Below are 17,053 nucleotides of genomic sequence, written 5' to 3' on the forward strand. Positions count from 1 at the left end.
AAATCTGCGGTCACATAGAGTTTGAGCTTGAGAAATTCTATAGTACGGCGCTGCGAAAAGGGGCAGGATTAAACAAGATAATTAGACATTTAAAAAAGCAAGCAATTAGTCCGTATTTTAAATTTCTGTCCAGAGAGGTCATGTTTTGATCCTTGATTGGTCTCACGCAGTCATGTGATGCGATTTCGCAGGTCAGAGTTCGCCAAGCTTGAACTTTCCAACACACCGAACTGCGAAACTTGTCGCACAAGCTTGCGTTTCCGGTCTGACGCATTCGCATGCTTTGAATGGAAGTCTACTGGGAGAAAAGTGCAGTGTGACCGCAGCTATGTGCTGGCAGTTCATTCCGCTGTGGCGACCCCTGATGAATAAAGAAATTAAGCTGAAGGAAAACTTATGAATGAATGAATGAATTAATTAATGAATTAATGAATAAAGTAATTTTGTATCCATGTAAAGTGTCCTTTGTGTCTTTTTAAAATAAAGAAATTATTGTCCACTTGTTATTATTGCAGATGTTGCAGAAAACGTTTTGTGATTTTATTAATAGGAAAACTAATAATTATTATTATTGTGTTCATGAACATGAACCTTTTCATAATTGTGAGGTATAAAATATCTATTTATCCAGTTATCAAGTAATAAATCCCACAATTACATTTTTTATCAAATCCGCAAATGAAGAACTTTTGATGTACATTCTATAAAATGGCACTGGGTTATGGTTATGACTGGATTTGTGACACTGAATCCCCCTGTGAATGCAAATGGTCTCGTCCATTGCTCTCTGCCCCGTCACGTGGTGCGGATGTCCTTCGCTCTTCTCTCTCTGCAGGCTAAACATGGCTGCGCTCTTAAGATCAGCCCGGCTCCTCAAAAATTCATCGGCTTCGTTAATTCAGGTCATAGGGAACAGTAAACATGCACCGGCAGCTGGTCGCCTTTACAGCGGAGCGGTTGGTGCTCTTCGTGCAGCGGCCTGTGGTCGTCAGACAGTCCCGGGAAGGTTAAATGCTAACAGGTATAACGCAGCATGACTCTGTGCGCCATGCGTGTTTAGATCATGCAGTTGTCATTGAGAGATGATCAGTCTCATATAGTGCTTATAACGCACTGAAAATGTGCTGAATGCAGGTTATTATCTAAATAATAACGCAATATAGTGTTTTGGGCGTATAATGGTGTTGCACAAGAGAAAAATATGGCTCCTTTGCATAATCTTTCATCCTGCTGTGTGCATTTGACCTATAAAATCGTTACAGAGTAAATGAATTGAATGCAGCCTTTACAGATTTCTCTCAGGCACTCTTTTATGCTTATTCTTATTCTTAATGTTTATAGTTACAATACAGTGTGATTGTATTTTGGTTTGGATCAGTTAGCATAAATCCTTAATCTAAATGCATAACCATTAATCTCTCTAATAAGCATATGATGATATGTTATTGTAACATATTTTGCTTGTGTAACGTTGGTTTGGGCTACTAATGTTGAAGTGAACTGCATGTGACAAAAAATATCAAGGGTTAACATGTCAAGGTCATTTTGAGCCTCAGTATTCTGCACATCCTATTGGCCAACATTTACTTAATCGGTTTCGTACATGGTTTTTAGTCAGTTTAGGGCCACAGTGACTTAAATAAATACTTTATTAAGGGATCCTGTACATTTATATGGATAAATTAAACCTGCCCAAAGGCACTTTTACACATTTGGATCACAAATAGACCAAGAAAATGCATTGCATCCTGTTTACATCTGATTTGAGGGGAGGGTCTATGGTTGGCTGTGTGTATGGGCCTTGTTTACATGTCATATTATAGATATAGTTCAACCTAAAATAATATAACCATAATTTGCTCATTTCCTCAAGTAACTCTCCAGCTTTATGAGTTTCTTTTTTAAACTTCTGTTTAAATGAAAGTATTTTGAACAATACTGGATACCGGTAATCATTGACTTCCATAGTAGGGAAAGCAAATACTATGGGAATCAATAGTTACAGGCTTCCAGTTTTTTTTTAAATATTTTCTTTGGTGTTCAATGAATGAAAGAAAGTAAGTAAAACAGGCTTAGAACAGGTGCAATTTCATTTTTAGCTAAACTATGCCTTTAAAGAATTTATACATAGGACCTCCGAACAAAGAAATCAAGGAGGTTAGAAGTGACATTAAACTGCCAGGTGCAAACAAATATTTTCCGCTGAAATGCTTCTTAATATCTCAAGTATCAATGGTCTGAAACTTTTTGAGTAATTGTATTAGGCATAATAGATTTTGCTCAATAGGTTTATATAAATATGAGTGTGTACTTTGGCAAACAAATACATCTCCAAATTATGTTTGGGATATGTTAGGTAATGATGATTAGATGTTATTTTGCTTAGTTTATTTTTTTTATCTTGATATCTTGGCACAACATTACCCTTTTTGTGTCCTAATTTCCCTGATTTTTTTCATTATATGTTGGGCTGCACAATATATTGTTTCAGCATCAATATTGAAATGTGATCATTGGCAGTAGTCACATCGCAGGTCTGCAATGTTTAGTCTGGATTATAATTTATCGTTCGCATGGTTTCTTGAGGCCTGTAGCTGTGTGAAGGTTTTTAAGGCATTCTGGCATAAGAAATTGTAACGTTTGAAACTTTGATTACAGTTAATTTTATTGAATTATTCATACAATGAAGACTGCTATATTATTTTACATTTGATTAATCATTTACTGTACCTGTTAGACTCTTTCGAAAATCATAAAGCACTGTTTACTTTGTATTTTTTATTTGTATTTTTGTATTTATCGGTGCTTGTAGATTGTTCATTAAATTGTATGCAGATGCCCTCCATCCTACAGAATCATCCCTATTAATCTAAAATTATAATTAAGATAATAATAAGAATAATTTTCCAAACACAGATATTAAAGTCATTTGGGAAAATTGAATTCATTTCACAATGTATATCACAGAAAATTTAAAATATTGTATTAGTGCATGAAACATTGTGCAGCCCTATTTATAAGGGAACTTTTCTTATTTAACTGTATATGTCAGATTTTTACATTTCTAACGTACTTTAAACCAGCATAACACGACACTATAGAACCATTTTAATGAATCCAGTAGTCTTTGCATTGCAGAAGTGGCACAAGCTTCATCTGAAATGCCTTTCAGGATAATTTATACATTTTTAACCTCTTAAGGCCCAAGGTGTTTTTTTACATACATTTTTCATTTCTCTTTGCTATTGTGGCTTATTAGAACGTAATTAGAATAAAAACCTAAGTATCATCTTTTGATATGATGTACTTTTAGAGAAAAATTATATCCATATATGTGGACTCGGGGTCTGAATTTACTTAAAACACTTTTTCCTGACTTTTTAAATACATATTTAAAATAGAATGTTTTTTTTAACTTGCTTTGACTTTTAGAGAGTAAAAACTATTTTTTTTTTCCCATTTTGGATAGTTTGTAGAAGTGTTGGGGACATTTCATATGCTGCAAAACAGTTGCAGGATGACACCGTATGTCTGTAACAAAATATAAAACATTCAAAGTATTTTAAATAGCCACTTGAGAGCTAAAATGTGTTGTCCACGTATGTGGACACTCAAGCCCTAGGAGGATATTGTATAGGTGCAATGAATGTGTTCACAGTGCCCTTAAAGTTGCATAAGTAAATGCAAAGAAAATATTTGGTTTTTGCAAACTCACAATGATAAAACCTGATAATGTTATCTTGTTGAAACAACAAGTGATATTATTGTAGATGATACAATTACCATACCCCTACATACAGTTGAAGTCAGAATTATTAGCCCCGCTGTTTATTTTTTCCCTGATTTCTGTTTAATGGAGAAAAAAAAAGAAAAAAAAATTCAAAGGGGGACTAATAATTCTGACTTCATCTGAATAAAAGAAACATAAGCAGAATGGATGTAATGTTTTTATTTACGTTTTTGTGCAGTTTGTTCTCCTACAGACCAGCTTTGCCATGTGTGAGCTGTCGTCAGTATGCAGTGGTCCCGGAGCAGAGTGGACAGGTTAAGGATGAGGCCAGCTTGGCGGTCCGATCTAAACAGGCTCAGCAGTTTGACTGGGCTCTGTCCAAACTAGACAGCTCCGTCAGGAGGACAGGCAGGGTCACCAAAACACTGCTGCTGCACATCTTCCATGATATTTGCAGAACCGGTACTTTGACTATCTTTCCCGGATCCATTTCTATTTATAAATCTGCTTATCCTACATGTCACATCCTCTCTAAAATCTCTGCCGATAGGATATCCAAGTGGAAATCAAGCCCTGCTGTTGCTGAGAAGCTGTGGTTCGCTTCTTCCTGAGGCTCCCCTGGCTGAGCGCACAGAATTGGTGAAACGGATCTGGGATAAACTTCTTGAACTTGGTACGAGTTTATAAACCTTTGAGTGGTTATTGCTTATACTTGTATATATACTATATAACTGCAAGTTAAATGTGTTTATATAATATTAAATTATTTATATAATAACTTAAGCTGTTACCAGCTATTAGTTTATTAAAATGATTAGTAACTAATAAAGTTATGGTAACTATTAACCTTAACTTTTCTGATTTTGAATGTAATGCAATAATGTGCACCTTTTGTAAAGCTGCTTTAAAACAATAATTATTGTGAAAAGTGCTATGCAAATAAACAGGAATTGAATTGAACTTCTAAACCTGTTATTTGAACTTTAATGTTTCTGTTTTACTGCAGGCGTCAGCTATGATGTGAGCCATTACAATGCTCTGCTCAAGACGTACCTGCAGAATGAGTTCAGGTTCTCTCCAACAGACTTCCTGGCAAAAATGGAAGCCGCGAATGTTCAGCCAAACAGGGTGAGTGTGATTTATTAAAGGAAGTAAATGTGTATTAAACATTTGGATGTTTGATGGGTTTACATTTTAGTTTGTCACAATTAGGTCACAAGTCACAGTATTAAAAAACCGTTAACTGACACGACTGGCTTAATAAATGACTAATTAGCTGATTATTAATAGTTAGTAAGATAGAAGTTGGGTTTAGGTTTTGGGTAGGATTAAGGATGCAGAATAAGATCATACTTTATGGCTCAGTTTCACAAACAGGGCTTAGATTAAGCCAGGACAAGGCCTTAGTTAAATTAGGCTATTTAAGCCACATTAATTAAAATGGCCTTAGAAAAATATATTACTGATGTGCACCTGGAGACAAAAAATGACACTGGCGTATTTTAAGACATCTCACTGCAAGTTATTTTAAGTTGAGACAGCTCAAACATGCAATTTAATCTTGACTAGCCTTAAACCTTGTTCGTGAAACCGGGGGAATAACTACTAATGAACAGTTAATATCTTAATAATAGGTAGGTAAATATGAATTGTGACCTAAACTAAAGTGTTACTATTTGATACATTTAGTACTTATTTGGGTGTTTTTTTTAAAGCATCAAAACAAACGTGAAAAGCTACTATTGTAATATATAACATAATATAAAATAATTTTTATTTTTATGATGCAGTTTTTTTTAGCATTATTTACAGACATTGTCATTAAATGCAGTTAGTCAGGCATATTTAGTACAATAATAAAATAAATATCTATATATATATATATATATATATATATATATATATATATATATATATATATATATATATATATATATATAAACTCCAATTAAAGACCATAGTGCCATACTAAAAAACAAATGAATTGGTTTTTTTTTGAGTGTTTAAATGTTGCCACTGTCCTATAAATCACTAGGTTTTAGCCATTTGTCAGCAGGAATTATTATTTTATTTAGTATTTGTAAATTAAATTTGACGCAGACACCAAAACGTGATGTCGCATCTTTGACCTATTTATGTAGAATTTTTAGAATAAGTAGTTTGAACAAGAAGCAAAAATAATGTAAGTGTTCATAGTGATGAATGGCTTTATTGGTGTGTTTTTTTTTAAATGCATCTAGAAATGTACAAAATATCCTCTCAACACTACTGATTAATTTAATTAATCTAGCCAGTCAAAAAATGTTGGACAAAACCATTTTTAAGGTTTGAGATTTGATCTTAAATTGTGTCTTGAAATAGTGATCTGTAACATTGTTGAATATCAACGTTCTCATGTCTCTTTGTTAAAAGGATCACCCAAAAATGTCAATTCTGTCATCATTTACTCACTCTTCACTTGTTCCAGTTTTTTTCTTTCTTTCTTTCTTTCTTTCTTTCTTTCTTTCTTTCTTTCTTTCTTTCTTTCTTTCTTTCTTTCTTTCTTTCTTTCTTTCTTTCTTTCTTTCTTTCTTTCTTTCTTTCTTTCCTCTGTTGAATGCAAAAGAAGATATTTTGAAGAGAGCTGTTTTCAAAATATCTTTTATGTTCAATAGAAAAAAGAAACTCATAAATGTTTGTAACTTCTTAAGGGTTCCTTATTATGAAATAACGAGGGATTTGTGGACATGTTAAGTCTTTTTTTAAACTTTAAAATTACAGTTTGTATTTTGTTGTGAAAAGAAATAATTATACCCTTGAGGAAGGAGCCCTTGTTACTAGTGTTATTATTACTAATACCTATTGTATTTAATTAGGTTATTATGAAATATTTGCATTAGATTAGATGTGCAAGGCTAATTGAGGCCCTGTTTAAACCTATTATTAAGATGTGAACCCGATCACAAATGGATGACACTAAATACAGGTGTAAACCGGCTCTAAAACTTTAAGCTTGTCCACTTTTGATCATTTCCAGAGGTAGTTAAAAACACACCAATTAATTCATTCACTTCATGAATCACTTTATCATTCATGAATAATTCATTAATGCGGAAATACATTGTCACTTCTACTGGTATATTAAGATTATAATTACTGAAAAAAAATACTGATATGAAATGAACAATTTTACACAATAATTACGTATTAACTATTCATAAAATCTATCAAGGCTTTGGACTTTCATGAAGTACAAGATGTTTAAGATGATGTTTAACAGACCAAGGAAATTTGATAATGTATGTTCTTCTGGAGAAAGTCTTATTTGTTTTATTTCGGTTAGAATAAAAGCAGTTTTTAATAAAAAAAAAAAAAAACATTTTAAGGTTATTAGCCCCTTTAAGCTATATTTTATAGTCTACAGAACAAACCATCATTATAGAATAACCTGCCTAATTACCCTAACCTACCTAGTTAACCTAATTAACCTAGGTAAGCCTTTAAATGTCACTTTACACTCTATAGAAGTGACTAGAAAAATATCTAGTAAAATATTATTTACTGTCATCATGACAAAGATAAAAGAAATCAGTTATTAGAAATGAGTTATTAAAACTATTATGTTTAGAAATGTGCTGAAAAAAAATCTTCTCTCCATTAAACAAAAATTGGGAAAAAAATAAAGCGGGGGGCTAATAAATCTGACTTCAACTGTATATAGATATATAATGAAATATACATATATTATCTGTCAGTCATTATTAACATTATAAAATTGATATTTGCTGCTTGTTAAAAATGACTTGGTATTTAATTTAAATATTAAGTAATATTTAATCTACTTATTAAAAATGAGCCGAGTCAACATAATTCTTGAATTTTTTTTTCTAACAATTGTATTGTTTAATATTCAATCCACGTGAATTCGTAAATATTATTAGGTTAACTTAATTTTTGGGACAACATGAAGGAATCATGTGGAATTGCAATTATTGATATTGCTAATAAATTGTGCCTGTCTAGGTGACCTATCAGAGACTCATAGCTGCATACTGTGAAGAAGGCAATATAGAAGGCGCAAGGTGAGTATAGTAATCTATTTCAGCAAATGAACAGTATTGTTATGATGTTGCATAAATAAAAAAAACAATGCTTGTATCACAATGTCTTGCAGTGCAATCCTGGGCTTCATGAAGAACAAAGACCTGCCGATCACAGAGGCTGTGTTTAACTCATTAGTCATTGGCCATGCCCGGGCAGGGTGAGTCGACGGTGCTGTTTTACTGTAGGTTTTTCTGTGTGTTTTGCACCTGTGTGTTGAGTGACCTGTGTTTGTGTAGGGACATGACCAGCTCTGAAGGCATCCTGTCAGTCATGAAGGGAGCAGGAATTGAGCCAGGCCCAGACACATACCTCTCTCTGCTCAACATGTACGCTGAGAAAGGCGATATTGACAAAATTAAACAGGTAACACTTTACAATAAGGTTTTATTAGTTAATGCAATTACTAACATGAACAAACAATGAACAAAAATATTACAGTATGTGTTCATGTTACTTAACGCTCCTTAATGGAAATGCAGTTGTTGTATGTATGTATGTATGTATGTATGTATATATATATATATATATATATATATATATATATATATATATATATATATATACATATATATATTTATATATATATATATATATATAAATACATATATATATATATATATATATATATACATATATACATACATATATAAACTTTCTTGCTAGATACGAATAAAGGTGTAACACAGGTTCTAGTCCATGACTAAGGTGTAGACCAGTTTTACTATTCAGAAGATAATTAACTGGAGATAGGGCAAAAGGTTTACCAATAATCTTCTGAATGAATTTGTGTATTTATGTCTTAATCATGTCACAGTCTCAGAATACATGCATCAGAGTACCAACATTGGATTTGCACTTAAAACAACACTGAGAAACGTTAGAAAATATCTTATTGAGGCGAACTAGTGTTAAATAAGTTCTGTAAAAATTTGCTTGTAGTTTGATATTGTGGCACCTTTGAAAAAAATTGCAGAACAGACCGAAAGCCTTACTTCACTAAAATTTGTTTCACAATCTTTCTCCTATATAACTTTTCAAGGAGGTAAGGGAAGAACACCCTAAATTAGATAACCTTGAGTAAAAAAAGATATCTTCCTTTTGAGAGAAAAATGATAGAATACAATTGGTTTTCCATGTGAGAAAGGTCAACATGTATTCTGCCATCCTTAAGGGAAGATTCTACTTTCTAAAAAAACTATTTTGTATAAATTTCAATATAAGTTTTCTAAGTTTTACCACAGAAATATATTTTATTGTTATTATAAACCAATAATTCATCTCTTTCATCTCTGTCTCCTCTAGACTCTCGATATGGTGGAGAATGCAGATTTCTTTCTGATGGACCGAGATCTGATGCAGGTGGTTTCCAGTCTGGCTAAAACTGGCCATGAGCAGCACGTGCCCGAGATTGTGTCACGTATGCGTCATGAGAGAGGATATGTACCAGGTCTGACATCAGTTTATCCCTAACCACTTACCACAGTGGTCTATAGTTAACCATAATGGTCCCATATGTATTCGTAACAGTATACTATTCGATGTGTTTTAAATATGAACCCAAACCAATTAGAGAAATGCGATACATAAAACATTGATGCTGTGAGATGAAGTTCTGGGATTTTGGGAAAGCTATTAATGATTGATAGAGTTTTTTATTTTGATCCTGATGCATTCGTTTGCTTCACTTTTTTCAGATGCTATCAACCTCTGCTTGAGTTTGATTACCCACGGTCATGAAAAGACTGCGTTTTCTGTGCTGAAAAGCTTAACCGGGATGTTAGACACACATACGGGTGACTCTCCAGATTTTGGCAACTTCTTTCTTCGTCATTGTGTCAATATGGACAAGGTAAGGGACTCAAACATGACTGTTATGCATATTATTAAATTCTAACAAGTTTTGTGCCATACTAAAGCCACGTTTTCAAAACTTTATACACATTGAGAATTACCAACACGATACTTGACCAAACATTTGAGCTCAGAACTCTTACAGTTCATATAAATCTAAAAATAAGCATGTTTCTCCAAACCACTAACAAAAATTCTCCTTCAGAAAACTTCCTCACTGACCTAAAAAAACATTACCAACAGGGAGTATTTCAGAAAATAACAACTTTTATTTGTTGAAGTTTGAATAAATATTCACGTATATCAGTATGTGGTTTTTGCATTTACCACCTTTTCATTGCATTTAAATCCGCTAAACAATGTCTAACAAGAATTAAAAAAATCTGAAATTTATTGCAAACGTAGTACAATCTTTAGTTTTTTCTCAGTCACTTCAACAAATTTTTTGGATCGTAGAACAAAAAATCCACTTCAAAATGTTGGTATATTTGAAAATATAGACATTCTATTGTACAGTACATAGTTCCGCTGTTATGAAAGGATACTGATTTGGTCATACATTTTGTACTATTGATATGACTGTGACGTCAATGACAGCCCATGGCTTACAGCATGGTCAAGAAAAGAAGTGGCTGAAAGATTAGGCGCCCAATCATACACCCGGCGCAATAAGGTGCAATACGTGTTTGCCCTGGCGTGTGGCTATTTTCAGTCTAACGCAACCTTAATTTTCATGTTTTCCAATATGTTGTTTAAAAGGCAAATCCGTTTGCACCACTTTGTGGACTCATGAGTGTTCCGGTCTAGGAAAGAGGTGTGTTAAGGTGCATTGTTGACGCGTTGCTATTTTGAGGAACTAAAATAGACTGTGCAGTAGACCAGCTGAAAGCAGGTCAAGAGTCCAGCGCAGAGCGCGCCTTGCTTACACATTGCTTAATACACACAGGATGTACAGCAATACGCAAATATCATTACAGATGAAAAAGAATTAAAGTATTACAAAAATTATTACTTTCTACATAAGTATAAAAACCATTACCTCCATGTCTTCATCTCAGGGGGCTTTTTTCAGTTTATTCATGACAATTTGCATTTGTATAATGTTGTTGTTTATATCATTATTAGCAGTATTATTTATTATATGCATATTTATATTTGTTTTAATAAAAACAAGCTTAGATTAGTCCACCTGTCAGGTTTTGGACCAAGTGGAGCACACCATGTGTGTTTGGATATTACTCCAATCCACACTTCGTTATTGTTGTTCATTTATTCGTTTGCTGGAAATTAAAACTGAATTTAAAAATAGTTTTGAAACAACTCTTTGCGCTTAACAAACAAAATTAAATATGTAAGCTAATGGATGTCTGTGTATACAACACCATTTCCTTATCCACGAAAGAGAGAAAGTGAAAGTAAAGGCTGAATGGAGGAGGCTCGTTCTTTATCCTTGTGCTGCAGATGGTCTATTTAACTGTTTTCTCAATAGTGAAGAATTTTTTAGTTTTTCCACTTACAAATTCTGCCATCTAAATAGCAAATGCGCCATATGGCGTGACGCAACTGACTCTTAAAGGGAATGGGAGATGAGACTCTGATTGGTTTATTCTCGAAACACACCCATAACTCATTAAGAGAATAAGCACAATCCTGTTAGACCATGTGCTGCAGCGCAGAGTGTATTTTTCCATCCTTAAAATAGCAAAAGTGGATTTGGACAAGCCCTTAATGCTTTTGGGCTATGCACTTTAGACTTTGCGCCTAGATCGTTAAAATAGAGCCCCATGAAATTGCGATCATATTGGAATGATTGTCATTTTCTGGAAAGATTTGATGTGTTTCAATGTAAATACAGCACGAAACGCATGATTATTTGGAAACAGTTGTATCTACTTCATTGAACTATTGAACTATCTACTTCAAAAGGTAACGCTGCATTCAAAATGCCATAAACACATGTCAGAATGAAGCATTGGCTTCACATGGCAAACACTTTCATAATATAACACTTTTGGATATACCATGCCGACACTGTTGTTATAAATCTAAAGCTCTTTAGGTCAATTGCCTGGAGAAGTGTCATGCCGGCATAAGGTTGGACATCATACGTACGGAGCCTGACTGAGAAGAATTTCTGTGTTCTTTTTTTAGAGGAATTTAGGATTTAGAAAAAGTGATTATGGGTGTAGGCACAAAACTACAAATTGTGGATAGGTGATCAACTATTTTTTTATTTAAATTTTTTGGACCAGAACAGCCCGGTGTCCTGTCACCTTTGACCTATTTATAGGCCTGTACTACAGTAAAGCAGTGATTGTTTAGTGATTAGTTAAGAAATGATTGTTTCCACATTTGAGCAGTGAGTGTGTGTGACCAGGTGAATAAGTGTAACATTTTGATTGGTTGTGTTTGGAAAAAAAGTCACTTCATGTTAGATTTTTATATTTTAGGTAGAGCATTGTGTGTAAAGTGTTTTATGCAATTGAAAATGAGTTCAGGGCTGAAAAATAGCTTCTAGTTTTGGAGATTTGCTGTGTAACTTGCATTTTGAGTGAGATGTTTCAGAAATCGTGACATGAAAATATTTTGTGTGTAAGCAGTTGGAAAAAAACTGTAACAGTTTTGAAATGAGTTTGTTAGCATGCTGAAATGTATAGTTTTTTGCCACTTGTTGAGAGTATGAATGACAAAAGTGTTTAAAAGGTATTGAATTTTGAAAAGTATGCGTATTGCATGTATTTTGTGTGAAAGCATGATAATGATTTAGTTTGCTCTTCATAGACTACTGTTTGGCTGATTGTGTGTACAGTTTTCAAAACGTGTTACACAATGCTTGTTAGTGGTTGAAAAAAAAACAAAAACAAAACGATTATTGTACCATGTGTGTTTGTTAATGTTAATGTGTGTTAATTTTTGTGTCTCTTTTGCAGTCTGTGGAGGACATAGTCGGTTTTTGCAAGGATTTAAAAGATTTGGGTCTGCATTCAACACCACTACAGTTCACTCTTCAATGTGCCCTGGAGGGCAAGAAAACCAGTGAGTGCAGCAATTCGATTTAAAGTTCTAAAACATTGCTTTATGATTAGTCTGTTTATCCCATTTTATCACAGATTAATATATATATAAAATGTTTTAAAATAATAAATATAGTTTTCCTTTATCCTTTATCTTGTATTTTTTCTTCTCTTTTTTACATTTCTGTGGCTCTCCGGTAGAACCACTTTTCCAATTTTTCATTGCGAATCTTAGCCATTCGTAATGGTTTATTTTCGGTCATTATACACTAGACAACACTTGAAGTGAATCAACCTTTCATCTGAGTTTTTTTTTCTTTGTCATCTTCCACCCATTTTAGGACAACTTTGATCCTATGCAAATATTGACTGTTAACTGTAAAAAGCACTGAAAGCAGAAATCTAAACTATTTCCTATTAACACAAAACTGTGACTGTTAATTCTGCGGCATGCTTCACTGCAAAACTAAAATGCTTACTAATTTTAGGTATAAATATGTTGGAAAATTAAATCTAGATGATATTAAATATTATGAGAATATAATTAGAAATAGTACTGTAAAATAATAATCAATAATTTTTTTACTTAATACCAAGGTTCAACAATAAGGACTGCCCGTTGGCCCGGAGCCAGCATGCAAGACGCTCAGGGCTGTAGACAAGTTTGTTACTGGACTGATTGGGCCAGTGCTGCCTTGTCACTAAAGTTTAAAGTGACCGCAACCCTTTGTCATTTGCATGCAAAAACAGTCTTGGGGTGCTTTTACACCTAGACGTTTGTTTTGGAACCTGTCCTGTTTGCCCAGTTAGCGTGGTTTGTTTGGCATATGTGAATCGCGTTCGGATGCACGCCAAATCAATCAGTCCGAGATCGCCTGAATGAGGTGGTCTCGGCTCGATTGAAACGAACTCTGGAGCGGATCAATTGTAGTGAGAAAGCGAAACAATCCAACAAACCAGGCTATATCACAGTGCATTATGGTTGTGTAATAGCCATATATATGGCTATATGAAGAGAGAATGATGAGTAGGGCAGGATGTCATTCCTAACGGTAAATGTGCATTTCATGTCGAATATGAAAGTGAAAGCATGATGAAATATTACCGAGTGCTGTTATCCGTTAGGAAAATAGACCGAAATTACCATCTGATAATTTTATCATATTTTATTCTTATATTATTTTGTATTTGACCTGCTGTTTTGTTCATTTCTGCACTGACACCCCAAAAGAAAGATCAACATTGATCTGCTTCATGATCTGACGGCAGTCTCACTTCATCTGTTATTTCTCTCTCTCTATAATTGAAGCTCATAATACATAATTCTAGCTAAAGTTTTTTTAAATACAAAGATTGACAACTGAAATGAGTCTATGTATGAGAAAGTCTTACCTCTTTGATTTATATTTGGTGACGATGTCTGTGGATGTCAAAATTAAAGTAAACACATATATATATATATATAGATAACACGCATATATATATATATATATATATATATTACACATATATATAACACACATATATATATGTGTAATATATATATGCTTGCGGCCACACCGTTGCAAAACCGCCCAAATTTTCACTACCTGCCTGTGTCATTTTTTTACCCGCAAAAATAAATTCAAAACTGCTCAATTGGGCGGGAAACCACCCAATCTGGCAACACTTACCGCGGCTGTTCTTCCCGCCATCGGTGAACAGCGCTTTCATTTCTAAAGCCAATCGCAGCCCTTTCTGTTGAGCAGGTGAAGACAATAACCAATCATAGGGGTGTAAGACCTCACCTGTCAGCGCTCAAAAAGCTAGCAGGATAATATTTACACTAGTTTATTTGCTATAAATATGCTGGCTTCTGTGCATGTACTGGAGTTTTGTTTGATACATTCAGAAAGAGTGCTTTCTTTGAGCAGGTCAAATTAAGGGTACAGTTCATATATCTTACTGCTGTATTAAAGAACAAAATTGTATTACAATTAATATATAAATATATTTCTAGATTTTAATAAAAAAAAAATTCTTGTGTTGTGAAGAAAAAATCTAATTATGTATGGAAAGCATCGTCAATACACCAAGATACACTGAGATATCGAATTGAGCCGAATCGATGGCATGATAATCGTAATCGAACCGAACCGTGAGACCAGTGTAGATTCACACCCCTACTCGTTACAATTATAGACCTTTTTTTTATCTATTGCATGGAGGGCGCCATAGTGACCAGCGTCTTCCGGTAGAATGTTAAGAACTTCAGTTTACAGCGTTTACAACCGCTAATTTGCGATCCGAAAATGGGTTTCAATAGCAATTTGAGTGGATTATGGAGTGTTTTTGTGACACACAATTTTGAAAGGTGTGTGTTAAAGCTGCTATAATCTGTCAAATCTGTGATTCAAGCGCGAGAGAAAAACAGTATCCTAAGCCATGTTTCTTTTTGTTCTGCTTAATCACGTGCCGCAAAAAAAAATATTTAAACTGGAAGCTGTAACTACATTACAAAATACTTGTACTTTTACCTTCAGTACTTGAGTAGTAAATTTTGAAATAAACTACTTGCAATACTTAAGTACAAAAATGTTAAATACTTTAGTACTTCCATTTAAGTATGGTGCTTAAAGAGAACTTCTACTCAAGTCACTTTTTGATAGAGCACTTGTACTTTTACTTAAGTCTGGGTCTCTAGTACTTTATACATCTCTGTTCATTTCCAATGGAGAGTAATCTATGTGGAGTTATGATCATCTTCGTATACGGAAAATTTGGATTTTATTTGAGCTGCGTATACGTTGAAATATTCGAACACCTGCGACTAGACCGTATGCAACCGGCCCACCGGATGTGATGTATTCCAATGTTGTCCAAGCAGGTCTGTGCGAGCAAGATGAGAAATACTTTTTTTTTTTTTTCGTTATTCTTTGAATCAGAAAAAGTCTATATTTAAAAACAACATTTCTGTTCATAAATGAGTAATAAAAATACTATGTTTTTATGTTGTCTCTTCATTCCCTCCAAAATTTTTAGCAGTCTGAGTTTCTAGTATTTATTCATTCATTCAACCATGGTGAATGCACGCAGAATAAAGGCCCTTTTTGCAGTCCTTTATTTCGGACATCGCAAGAATCAGCTTCTCTCCCATGATGCACGACAAAGCTGAATATTCTGTGCGACTGCCACAAGGGGGCGTATTCCAACCGTCGTGTCCGAATGTCGTGTCCGAATGTCCTGTGCAGTGGAAAGGCGGCGTTAAACTTTGGCATGAATCAAATTGTGTAAATGTCTTGCATTTTAAGGTATGGCGATTGAGCTGATGAAGAGGATGAAGGCAGAGAGCTTACCTATCAAACCTCACTACTTCTGGCCCCTGTTTGCACATCACCACAAAGACAAGAACATTCCTGGTGAGTCATGAATTTATAATCTTGCTGCAAAGGTATACCACAGTATACTGCCTTTATTTGATTGATTTATTTATTTATTCAGCAGAGCCAAATGTGAAAATCCCATTCACACATGCACTTGTTTTGTTTAAATGTGTCAAATACAAAAACAATTCTCTTTGAAACCTTAAGAAAAATTATTTAGGCATTTGATTCAATATCAGGGTGTCCACGGGGTCTTAAAAGGTATTATAAGTTGATAAATCAATTATCAGAAAATGAAGGCCCCTAAAAGGTATTAAAGTCTTAATCGTGTTTTTACGAGGTCTTAAATTTTGTTCAAGCGTTTTCCAAAGTGTTTGACTTCATAAATATATATTTTTTCCTCCTAATATTAAAACGGCTTGCGATTGGTTTGTGCCGGGGCGCGTCCAGCTAAGCTCTTTCATCCAGGTAATGTCACTTCATTTGCGACAAATGCGGGAAGGTGATGTGACGCTCTCCACATGTAGTGAAACCATAGAGCGAAACAGATGGTAAAATAGGAAAATGTAAGTTTGCGTACTCCTGGTTGGAGAAAGACGAGTTTAAACAGTGGCTGAAGCCTGTCTCTGAAAACAACCGCATAATTTATTCTTTCAAGCTTTGTTTCTTCTGAGCTTATTTGAGTTCTGTTGCATGGTTGTGCTCCATTGATTTATTTAACTACAACAGTTTATTAACAACTGTTTATTAAGTTAAAGGTTTGATGCTGATTAGAACTTGAAGTGGAGATAAGATCTTAAAATATTCTGAGAAGGTCTTTAAAAGGTATTGAAATCACCTTTAGGATTCCTGCATATACCCTGAATATATTCTTTTTGTTCTAAAGGCACAAAATGTATTTTTTTAATAAAGGATGTCCATACAAAGTCCTCCTGCATCTCCAACAATGATCACAAAACATCTGATCTCATTAAATACATTTTTCTTAAACCAATAACCTTCATGAAAAATGC

The 17,053-nt window shown here is 34.0% G+C and overlaps 1 protein-coding gene across 1 annotated transcript in view; it reads left to right on the plus strand.

The window, feature by feature from the left end:
* Positions 1-810: 810 nt before the first annotated feature.
* The window catches only part of lrpprc (leucine-rich pentatricopeptide repeat containing), a 116,147-nt gene continuing 99,904 nt past the window's right edge, over positions 811-17,053 (plus strand). The window contains exons 1-11 of the mRNA XM_056470505.1: positions 811-1,021; positions 3,969-4,192; positions 4,281-4,403; positions 4,737-4,858; positions 7,733-7,791; positions 7,884-7,970; positions 8,050-8,176; positions 9,116-9,260; positions 9,508-9,662; positions 12,595-12,700; positions 15,969-16,076. Coding sequence (XP_056326480.1) covers positions 843-1,021; positions 3,969-4,192; positions 4,281-4,403; positions 4,737-4,858; positions 7,733-7,791; positions 7,884-7,970; positions 8,050-8,176; positions 9,116-9,260; positions 9,508-9,662; positions 12,595-12,700; positions 15,969-16,076 — 1,435 coding nt within the window. The 5' untranslated portion in view covers positions 811-842. The remainder of the gene's footprint in view (positions 1,022-3,968; positions 4,193-4,280; positions 4,404-4,736; positions 4,859-7,732; positions 7,792-7,883; positions 7,971-8,049; positions 8,177-9,115; positions 9,261-9,507; positions 9,663-12,594; positions 12,701-15,968; positions 16,077-17,053) is intronic.

The sequence above is a fragment of the Danio aesculapii genome, chromosome 13 (genome assembly GCF_903798145.1).
Source record: "Danio aesculapii chromosome 13, fDanAes4.1, whole genome shotgun sequence".
In the NCBI taxonomy this organism is placed as follows: Eukaryota; Metazoa; Chordata; class Actinopteri; order Cypriniformes; family Danionidae; genus Danio; species Danio aesculapii.